We start from the raw sequence: 12633 nt of genomic DNA on the forward strand, positions 1-12633 counted from the left end.
TTCTAAGATTTAATACATTTTCACTATATGGCCATATATATTGGCCCTGCCCTAGGGCCTGAACCCCTGACCCAGGAGCCATGAATTTCACAATTCAGGTAAAAAGCTTCATGGACATCATAATCATGTATTTGGTTTTTCTCAAATATGTATGGCACTAAATGAGATTTTCTAAGATTTGATACATGTTCACTATACGGTCATATTGCACCCCCCCCCCCAACCTAGGGACCGAATCCCTCATCCACAGGCCATGAATTTCACATATCAGGTAAAGAGCTTCATGGACATCATATCCATGCATTTAGTTTTTCTCCCACATGTTTGAGAATAGAGAAGATTTTTGAAAATTTGGCTTTTTTTGCATATTTTGCCCCGCCCATTAGGCCCCGGTAAGATATTGTTAGAATATATTTCTCTGATATATCTGTTTTCCAATTGACATGGGTTTTTTAGGGGGGGGGGGGGGTAGAAGATTTTATCCGCGGGTTTGAAAAAAATATTAGCAAATAACGTTAAGGGTTTTCAATTTTCATAAATATTTTTTATTTAAAAAAATAAGAACGTCTATCTGCGTCGCTTAGGCATGTTTTCTTAGATATTTATATCATGCGTCAAATCACAGCGAAAGTTAGACTTTAGAGTATCTTATTTGCAAACAAAGCACCTTTTTATCATTCCGGGATAAATCACAAAAATTCATATAAAATACTTGAGAGCTTCTGTCGATGGTGAAATCATACTTCATAAGAGGTGTTATAACAAGCCATTGAATAAGAGTGTGATGAGATACCTTAACGTCAGATAGAGAGCTTCCTGTATAAAAGTTGCGGATAAAAGATTTTTTTAAAGTATTAAAGAATAAGTATGAGTTACTGTATGCTGTTGTTATTTCATTTTTATTCAAAGATATTGTTAATGTGTGATTTGATAGGAAGTTTCTGTTTGAAGTACTCGCCAGAATGGCAGCGCGTAAGGTATAAAAGCAACTCGTTATGAGTACCAACGAGTCATTAAATTCAATGTGGCATAAACCCTAATGAGTTATTAAATCCTTAATGTGGCATTAGTTAATGGGTTCATTAAATACCATGGTATGAAACCTTTATTAGACTTGCATTAGTTAATGTGGCATTAAATATCGAAATTTTCATTAAACAATCATTAATGTTTACTACCATTTCCATAATGCAACGTAATATTTACATCCTGTTTATTACGCTGTATTTTGCATTCACGGGCTTTGACGAAATATCCGACGACTAAATAAAATAATCAAAGTACTGAAAGTACTGATACCATGTTTGTAAGTACAAAATTATACTTCAACGTGACCTATGATCTTGTGATCTGAAAATCAATAAGGATCATACAATCTATAAGAAATAAGATATGACTATTATCCAACTCGTCGTGCGTTGTCTATCCCCTGGCCAAGACTCGGGGATAGAAAACGCACAACTCGTTAGATAACAATCATATCCAACCACAAACCATGAGAGATTTTCTATGTGTTCAACCACCATTTAAGCGAAGTTCTCCTCAAATTACAACAATAACAAAGAAACTAATCACACGACTTTAGTTACCTTTCGTATGTCAAATAGAAGAATGTTGTACTCCACGTGGGTTTGTTGACAAAAAATCACGTTTATAGAGAGGATGTTATCTTTTATTAATTAGTGTATACGGTAAGTAAAGAAACGAATCATGCAGCGAAGAAATATCTCAATGATCTTTCCATTAATCATTTAAAAGTTCTTAGATATCCTATCATAAAGATTGATTGATTGATTGTTTTGCGTCCCGTCGAGAATTTTTCACTCATATTGAGACCCTCTTGGCGCCATGCAACACCCTGATGAATAACAACTGCGACAAATATATCAATAAATAAAAGACATAGGATTTACAAGTAAATGTAAATACTTACATCGTGGCAAACCAAAAAGATGTACACAAAAATTCTCCAGCAGTTCAGGTAACATTTCTTGCATGAAGAAAAAACAATACGTTACTCAAAATTCAAGCGTTCCATTTTCGATTATATAATCAATTCATACAAATGTAATTCGTAAAAAAGAATGTTTCGTAACTTGGTTCAAATAAAAAAAAGGACAATTATATTAAGATTCCTGTGTGTTTCATTTGAAATAGTTTAGAATGCTTAAAGTTTTAGTGACCAATTTGATATTTGTATAAAACTATCTTGCTTTGTAAGTGTTTAAATTCATAAAGCCATACATACCAATATTTATTAGCATTAAACATTGCGAATTTATATCGTAGAAATTGTGAAATGTTGGAATTAGTCAATATTGCAGTCTCCTGTTTTATCTTTCAGTGTTTGTAATCCTGACAATATTGTGGTCTCCTGTTTTATCTTTCAGTGTTTGTAATCCTGACACAAGCTCAACAGTTCCGGGATATACTGTACGACGCTTACCTGCAGAACATGGTGCAGGGTGACTACGTCTTCATTACCATAGAACTGTTCCCTAGCGCTCACTGGGGACACTACACCAAGTTTAACGATCAGTCGTACTGTAAGTTTCATGACACTACGGTATGTATTAAGAGACTACATCTTAAAACGAAATTATTCTACATATTCACAACCAATTTCATGTTATTTTTTCTAGTTACCTTTTCGACTTACAATTTGTCTGCACATCATATCAATTAACAATGAAACAGCCATAAATTTTCTCTTCAATTGGTCCGAATAGCAATGTGACGTCAACAAAGGACTTTTAGTATCGTGACTTAATTGTGATTTGTTGTGAAATGAACCATAACTGCACATGTTTTAGAGTTTTTCATAGCAAAATCTTATTGGAATTGACATATCTACAAGTCCGTAATAACTCCAAGTGATTGAAAATTGTAAAACTTTCACTTATCACGGCCATTTTAACTGGTGCCATTAATTGAATAAATAGGACGAAAGGACCCAATACAATTTAGACACTCCAATAAGAGTACTTCATTGTAGTACATTATGCCAATAACAGCTCTTTATAAAGACCCACAGCTCTTAGCATGTCTATTTTCAGCTAATCTACATCAACTCAGCTGTTTGACATTTTAGGTCACGTAAGTAAACTCGGGCGACCTACTGCAATTGGTCAGCGTTCGTCATGCGTAAACAGTTAACCATTTTTAACTTTTTTTTGATAACTACCATTCCAATTATTTTTCAAATTTGATATGAGGCATCTGTTGGACAAAGAGCAAATAAATTGTGAATTCCAGGATTCCTGGGGCCTTAGGGGCGGGGCAAAAACTGTCAAAAATTGACAAATTTACAAACCGTCTTCTTCTCTACAACCGAACATCTGTAAGATGTCATGATCCTCGGGGTAGAGGTTCTGACTGCAGATGTGGGGTGGGGGTGGGGTGGGGGTGTCAAACTTGGTATATAGTGTACGTGTTAAAGCATCTAAATAACATCAGCTTTAGTGCTCTATAGAGTTTTTGTGTTAAACACTTAAAATTACATCTCTTTAGTGCTATACATATGAAATTTAAACTAAATAAAATATTTAGAAAGAACAGGTAGTCCTTTACCAAAATCGTAAAATCCCTGACCCGAGGAGTAGGGGTTTTGGTATGGGGTGGGGCCAAAATGAGCAGAGTTTAAATGTGTTCAGAATTGAACATTTTTAGTGCCTTTCCAATTCTTTTCAAATTTGGTATGAAGCATCTTTGGGACAAGGAAGACATAACTTGTAAATTTCAGGATTTCTGCACCCCTGGCGCCTTAGGGGCGGGACAAAAACTGTCAAAAGTTGATAAAGAGGTACATGTATAGCGCATTTGCTGACGAAACGGCCGACTCAGAAATCTAAATGGAAAACACCGATTTCCAATAATAGACTGGCGTGTTATATTTAAATATGAGGCTAACGTTTTTTATGTTTCGTTATTAAACCAAGATAAATAACTGCCGCAGTTTAGCATTACTGACATTTATATGAGTCGTTCTTTAATCAATAAACCATTTTCCTATTTGGAATGATGAACAGTACAATATTTTCATAGGTGCATTCATATTACACAACAACCCTTTTACATATGGCATTAATTAATTCACTGTCTTTTTGATACATGACTGCAACACCTTTAATAGACTTCATCAGATCATTTGCCTTTGGTTGATAATTGGAGTGTTTAGCTTTGCCTTAATATCATATGACAGTTGCTACATGAGTTTTTATATTTACTTTTGAGAAGTCAAACTGTATAACAGTTCTTTTCCTCCCTTGACCTATTTTTACTTATTACATGCTGTACATTTGTGCTCTTATTCTTGTAGTATTTGTTTAGCTTTCCGTCAGCCACATTACGGTTTGAAAATCCTGTGCACATAGGAACATGTTATAGTGTAAACAAACAGTGATCTCGGAATAAATTCCCTTACTTTAAGTCGTAACTTGCAAATACATTGTATTGGAATTTATGATGAAAATGATTAATATTTGTTATAATATATATGTATCACATATATAACCCCCCCCCCCTCAAGAAAACGACCCAAATAATGAAAAGCCAAAAAAAAAAAAAAAAAAAAAAATTGATTGGGAAAATATTGGATTTGAACTCGGAATGTATTATTTAAATGGAAGAATACCGAGCACCTACACTACTAGGCCATCCAGGCATGTAAGTTTAAAGGTTTAACGTTTGACAGGCTGCTATATCTCAAGGTAAATTTTGAGAACGATTTTTGTCATATTTTAGCCATTTTCAACAAGAGGGCCACCTTAAACCAAATTTCCTCAAATGGACTTATGTGCAGTCATACTCAAGTAAAACAATTTCAGTGTTTTATTTCTGGTTTAGGGTGGCCTTTTGCAACAACTTGCAAATTTTAGGCCCATTACGTTACATCTACTATATACTCTATATAATCACGGTGATGTTTATGCTTATCAAATAAAGATACTATCAACATATAGATACCTTTATTGAGTAATTTGGGTAAACACAAGTATAAACTGAAATTGTATAGCAGAATATTTGTTAAAAATGATATTCAAGAAAAAAGTATTTATGTAGGCAAAATTGCATACCACGTGCGCTATACTCCTTTTCAAAACTCATCATCTCCGCAACAAGACATCTGTAAGAAAAAACAAATGCATAGTAATGTACAGGATATTAAAGTTGTAAATTTCTGCACCCCTGGGGCCTTAAGAGTGGGATAAAAACTGCCAAGAATATATCAATATTTAAAAACCTTCTCTACAACTGCATATCTGTAAGAAAAGCTAAACGCATAGTCATGTAGAACAGAGAGGCCTCTAACAAAATTGTTCATTTCGTGATCGCCGGGGTAAAGGTTCCGACTCCAGGACAGTACCAAACTTGGTATATAATGTATGTGTTTAAAGATTTATCTTCTTTGATGCTATTGATATTAAACTGAAAATAGACATTTAAATTGATAAGGCAGTCTTTTACCAAAATTGGAAAAATCATGATCCCAGGGGGTAAGGGATTTGGTTCCAGGGTGGGGCCAAAATTATTAGTGATCTTTATCATTTGAATGACTTCTTAAAGTTTGCTGATACGATATAATTAGGAAAAGCAGAAAGAATGGATCAAAATCGTGAATTTGGCAACCCAATTTGGCGAACTTGGGTGCTCTATATTCAGAGTTGTAGACCTTTACTCCTTAATGAAGTAAATTCGAACCCAAGCGATATAATTGCCTGTGTACCGGAAGTATATAAATAAATGCATTCTTATGATAAGACTTGTTGTGACGTAACTTACCCATCATATGATCATCTACGATACTTCAGCTTACATACATGTGTATCTATAAATGCTTATCATAATTAAGAATAGCATCGAGGAAAAGTTTTACATGTTGGTAAAATGATAAAAATATTTTCTGAAATCCAATGATGGATCGATATTTTAAACATTTCCAAGAAATAGCTACCTGTAATTAAATGTCTTGGTCACATGACTGTGATTTGCAGGATTCAATATCATGTCACTTCCTCTAATACTTTCAATATAATCTAGCGATTCACAGGAGTTATACAAGCCAAGCAATATGAATGAATAGTCATGTAAATCTTGATATTTTTGTGTAGTTATTCTTAAAATTGGATAGAAATGCTGTAGATTTATTTTAATGCATGAAAATTTTATAAATCATTACATTGCTGCTAAAAGACATGCTAAGCATTCATTTATTTATTAATTTTACGAAATTGTAGTTTTGCGAATTTTGCAGACCCACAATAATGCTGAAATGAACCTAAGCAAGTCAAAGTACTTTATTGGCATTTTTAGGTTACTTGAGTTTATTGCAAATGGTTGTCAGTCATCGTGCGTCGTCTGTCGTGTGTTAACAATTGAACATTTTTAACTTCTCCTTGATAACTACCAGTCCAATTCTTTTCAAGTTTAGCGTGAAATATCTTTGGGACAAGGGGAATGTAAATTTCAGGACTCCAGCACCCCTGGGGTCACAGGGGCGGGGCAAAAACTGCCCAAAATTGACCAATTTTCAAAAATCTCCCTCTCAAGAACTGCACATGTGTAAGAAAAACTAAATGTATGATGATGGAGAGCAGGAAGGTCTCTACCAAGATTTTAAATTTCATGATCCCCGGAGTAGTGGTTCTGACCCTAGGGCGGGGCCAAACATGTTATATAGTGTTTATGTGTAAAACACTTAGATAACATCTTTAGTGCTGTTGATACTATATTGAAACTAAATAGATATTTAGAAAGAGCAGGTAGTCCTTTACTATTATACATTTGATGATCCCAGGGGAAGGGTTTTGGTATCAGGGTGGGGCCAAAATGGTCAGTTATTAAATGTGTAAACAATAAACATTTTTAACTTCTTCTTGATAACTATCATTCCAATTCTTTCCAAATTTTGTATCAAACATATTTGGAACAAATGGAACATAAATTGTAAATTTCAGGATTCCTGCACCCTGGGGCCTTAGGGGCGGGGCAAAAACTACCCAAAATTGACCAATTTTCAAAAATCTTCATCTCAAGAACCGCACCCACGTAAGAAAAACTAAATGCATTGTGATGTAGACTAGGAAATCCTCTACCAAAAGTTTAAATTTCATGATTCCAGGGGTAGGAGTTCTGACCCCAGGGCGGGTCCAAACTTGTTATATAGTGTTTATATGTAAAACACTTAAATAACATCTTCTTTAGTGCTGTTGATACCACAGGCAATTGCATCGCTTGGGGTCGAATTTACTATATAAAGAGTATATAGTAAATTCGACCCCCAAGCGATGCAATTGCCTGTGGTTGATACTAAATTGAAACTAAATGGATAGATCAGGTATTCTTTTACCCAAAATTGTAAATTTGATTTCCCCCAGAGTAGGGGTTCTGACCCCATGGTGGGGCCAAACTTAGTAAACAGTATTTATCGGTAAGTTTGCTGATACTGTATAAAATCTAAATGCATACTTAGGAATAGCAGAAAAGGATGTACACAAAAATGGTGAATTTCGATCATAACCCAGGGTTATGACTTTTGGATGTCATATATTTTGATGTTTTAAAGTTAATACACCTATTATTTAAAGCCTTCATCCGTGTATACACTTTTGAGGGCAGTGAAGTTTTAAGAACACATCTTGTTTTATATGCTGTTGCTGAACATTAGAATTTAGCTTAGATATTCAGAACAGGAATTTTTTTTCTAGATTTCATAGCCCATGGAAGTAGTGATACTTTTTCACTAGTATTAATTTAAACTATATCTTATTCACAAAGTGAATGGGATCGGGCAGCAGGCATAGCCTATTTAAACTCTCCCTACAACAAGGTCAAGTGTGAAATGGAAATACAAGGCACACACATATACAAATAAATAACATATACACCAGAGAACAGTCACATGAATGTGCACATATATAGAAATAGAAATAGATAGACTAAGAATAGTTTCGATAGATGCACACATACATATGCACATATACACACATATAGAATGAGTAAACGAAAAGAAAAAAATTGAGAGAGAAAAACCCACACAAATAAAATGAGAACTGAAAAATATTTATACAATTGAAAGAGAAAGAAAGAAAAGTAAGGATATATACATGTAACAAACAAAAGATAAAAGAAAAGAAAAAAGAGAGGGGGGGGGGCAGTACCGGTAAAAGGGGAGAAAACTAAATCCCAAAATTCACTAGTATTCAGGTGGCCGATAAGGCCAGTGGGCCTTTTGTTAGATATTAATGCATCTGACGCTACATGTACCGGTAAATACCAGTTATAATGCAAAGTTCCCAATATTTACAGCCGACTCTTATAAGAATGAATATGTCAGAGTAGCATACGAGTCTGTCCTCATCCTCTCATTGATGCGACAGGAGGGGAGACTGTACGAACAGTTTAAATCGGAAGTGCAGATACGGGCTCTTAGAGACTATGGTTACAATCTCGACCAAAGCGAGGCGGTATGTCATGTTGTTGTAAATAAAGTAACAGGGTACTCATTAAGTTTTTTTTTACCCAATACGTTAAATTTCCATGACTGATTTGGATTATTTTAAATCGACAATTTTCGCGGGATTCAATTTTTGAAAGATCATGTGATAGTGATTCGCAAAGTAATACGTCTATTTCTGTTACACAGGATAATTATTTCATCAGAGCATTTTACGCCAGTGTTATCTATCTTGCTACTGCATTCAACAAAACAATTGATGAAGGAGGAGATCTAAGCGATGGATTTGATATAGCTAGAAAACTATGGAATAACACGTACAAAGGTATTCCTGCAGATTTCAACACTGTTCAAATGAATGTTTACACGATTTAAAAAGTCATATCAAAATCCCAGCATCACTTATGAAAATCAAGAAATTCTCAAAAATATGCTGTCGGTTTACATGTATTTGGCGTGGCTATGAAGTCTTCACCCAGTCCCGAGATGAAGACTTGTCAAAACATGCATTAAGGTCTTCAGGACTATTTTTGAATGTTACTGAAATGATAAAATGTCCAGATTGCGTTCAGCTACAGTTTAAATTTCATAAAACGTCGACGTCTAAAAACAAGAGGAAATTAAAGAAATATATGTGTTTCACTTTGATGTCACTTTGAATAATTTTTTATAAAAAAAAAAAAAAATCTGCGAATTGGTGAAAATTATGATTTCTTTTATTGTGATAGGACGAACGAAATATATATCAGTGTTCTATTTTAGTCCGGAAGTGATGCTGTCATCCTGTGATACTGTATATTCTAGTACAATATAATCAGTTGGGTTTTTGTCGTTATTGTTGATTATGATGATACAAGTAATGTTTAATTTGTCTTCATTTATGTATTTTCAAATGTATATGTCTTTTGGTGATAAAAAATTAAATTTCTCATTACTCGGATGACATAGAATGACTTACAGAATGGCTTTACAGAATGACTTTACAAAATGACTACAGAATGACTTACAGAATGACGATACAGAATTACTATACAGATTGACTTACTGAATTACTTTACAGAATGACTTTACAGAGTGGCTTTACAGAATGACTTAGAGAATGTATTACAGAATGACTTTACAAAATAACTTACAGAATGACTTTAAAAGAGTGACTTTACAGAATGACTTTACAAAATGACTTACAGAATGACTTACAGAATGGCTTTACAAAATAACTTACAGAATGACTTACAGAATGACAGTACAGAATGACTTACAGAATGACTTTACAGAATGACTTACTGAATGACTTACAGAATGACTGTACAGAATGACTTACAGAGTGGCTTTACAGAATGACTCACAGAATGACTTACAGAGTGGCTTTACAGAATGGCTTACAGAATGACTCACATAATGTATTACAGAATGGCTTACAGAATGACTCACAGAATGTATTACAGAATGACTTACAGAGTGGCTTTACAGAATGACTTACAAAATGACTTACAGAATGACTTTACAGAATGACTTTACAGAGTGACTTACAGAATGACTTACATAATGACAGTACAGAATGACTTACTGAATGACTGTATAGAATGACTTACAGAATGACTTACAGAGTGACTTACAGAATGATTAAAGAATGACAGTACAGAATGACTTACAGAATGACTCACAGAATGTATTACAGAATGACTTACAGAATGACTTACAGAATGACTCACATAATGTATTACAGAATGGCTTACAGAATGACTAACAGAATGTATTACAGAATGACTTACAGAATGGCTTACAGAATGACTTACAGAGTGGCTTTACAGAATGACTTACATAATGACTCACAGAATGTATTACAGAATGACTTACAGAGTGGCTTTACAGAATGACTTACAGAATGTATTACAGAATGACTTACAGAATGACTTTACAGAATTACTGTACAGAATGACTTACAGAATGACTCACAGAATGTATTACAGAGTGGCTTTACAGAATGACTTACAGAGTGGCTTTACAGAATGACTTACAGAATGACTCACAGAATGTATTACAGAATGGCTTACATAATGACTTACAGAACTCTGGCTTTGTTCTGTTTATACTGATGCACGTTTGTCAATGCTTTATCAGTTCCTGCCTTAGACGAGGTGGTAGCTATAGATGAATATGGTGACAGAATTGCAGATTTTGACGTGTTTGATCTACGAAATGGAAACTCAAATCCACCGAAATTTGAAGTAAGTTATAATGACGAATAATGAAACTTGAAGAAATGAAAGAACGACATGTTCTTGACCGACATATTTACAGGTGTTCATGACCTACATTTCTACAGGTGTTCATGAAATACTTGAAGATGTTACAGAGTCTATACATTAGTAACACATGGTGGACGCCTGTTTAACACAGTTCTTTTCACTCATTTTGTCCACAACTGAATCACATTTCTGAAGACTTGTTTTGTAGAAATCGTAACGATCGAGAAACTGGTCATAATTCAATGTTGCCCATTGCTAGAACACAATTCATTAACATTTGATGTTATTCATATTTTTAACAAGATTGCTACACGTAACCATGTCCCCCACCGCCGCAAAAAAGTTGAAGCACAAAAGTTCCATAACTCCTGTACTAAAATTTGTCAAATCAAAATGACGGCGCAATATGATCAACTACATATGACGACTAACAATCCTACAAAATTTGAACAAAAACCGTTGAGCGGTTTCTGAGGAGTTGCGTCCACAAAGTGTTTCTATAGTGTAGCACGTTCAAATTCAACAAAGTTCCATAACTCCTGTAAAATTTAGCGAATCAAAATGACGGCGCAATATGATCAACTACATATGGTGACTAAAAATCCTACAAAATCTTAATGGAATCCAGTGAGTGGTTATGGAGGAGTTGCGTCCACAAAGTGTTCCTATAGTGTAGCACGTACAAATTCAACAAAGTCCCATAACTCCTGTAAACATTGTCGAATCAAAATGGCGGCATAATATGATCAACTACATATGGTGACTAAAAATCCTACAAAATCTTAATGGAATCCAGTGAGTGGTTATGGAGGAGTTGCGTCCACAAAGTGTTCCTATAGTGTAACACGTACAAATTCAACAAAGTCCCATAACTCCTGTAAACATTGTCGATTCAAAATGGCGGCATAATATGATCAACTACACATGGTGACTAACAATCCTACAAAATATGAACAAAATCCATTGAGCTGTTTCTGAGGAGTTGCATCCACAAAGTGTTCCAATAGTGTAGCACGTACAAATTCAACAAAGTCCCATAACTCCTGTAAAAATTGTCGAATCAAAATGGCAGCGCAATATGATCAACTACACATGGTGACTAACAATCCTACAAAATATGAACAAAATCCGTTGAGCGGTTTCTGAGGAGTTGCGTCCACAAAGTGACGTGGGACGGACGGACGGACACCGGTATTTCTATGTCCCCTTCCGCGTTGCGGTGGGGGACAAAAAGTTCTTTCATAGACACGGTGACGTTATCTGAATAACAATACCGTTATCTATAGCTATATCTGGATTACAATGTCATTATCTATAGCTATAACTGGATTACAATGTCGTTTTTATAGATATATCTGGATTACAGTGTCATTATCAAGAGCTATATCTGGATTAGTGTCATTATCAAGAGCTATATCTGGATTACAGTGTCGTTATCTATATCTGGATTACAATGTCGTTATCTATAGCTGTATCTGGATTGCAGTGTCATTATCTATAGCTGTATCTGGATTCAGTGTCTTTTTCCATAACTATATCCGAATTGTACCTTAGTGTTTGGAATTTTCAAATTATTATCAATTGCTTTCACTGAATCCAAGTTTTAGATCAATTTTCCAAAAGACATTTTCTGTTTTGTCAATCGCCCCTACATTAAAATATATATTCAAATTCTAAAGTTTGTTAATATCGATCACTATTTCTGGTTCAAGAGTATTTATCAACCTTACGTTCTTTTCCTCCATCTTGATGTTAACGCTTTTTAGCTTGCCGAGACGAATGTTCGGAGAGCTACTGTCATGACCACGGTGTCTGAGTCGGTTTCTGTTTCAAACGTTGGGGATTGTTTGGAAGGGGCGAGATCAAAAGATCGATGTCGGATAAAAATCTAAATCCAGATAGTTAGGAGAGGGAGTATAAAATCTCCCG

The 12633-nt window shown here is 34.7% G+C and overlaps 1 protein-coding gene across 1 annotated transcript in view; it reads left to right on the top strand.

Annotated features, from left to right (window-relative positions):
- The window catches only part of LOC125653646 (uncharacterized), a 276533-nt gene that overhangs the window by 224433 nt on the left and 39467 nt on the right, over nucleotides 1-12633 (top strand). The window contains exons 46-49 of the mRNA XM_056145758.1: nucleotides 2391-2546; nucleotides 8308-8508; nucleotides 8541-8780; nucleotides 10577-10683. Coding sequence (XP_056001733.1) covers nucleotides 2391-2546; nucleotides 8308-8508; nucleotides 8541-8780; nucleotides 10577-10683 — 704 coding nt within the window. The remainder of the gene's footprint in view (nucleotides 1-2390; nucleotides 2547-8307; nucleotides 8509-8540; nucleotides 8781-10576; nucleotides 10684-12633) is intronic.

Source organism: Ostrea edulis, chromosome 7 (genome assembly GCF_947568905.1).
Source record: "Ostrea edulis chromosome 7, xbOstEdul1.1, whole genome shotgun sequence".
Lineage (NCBI taxonomy): Eukaryota > Metazoa > Mollusca > Bivalvia > Ostreida > Ostreidae > Ostrea > Ostrea edulis.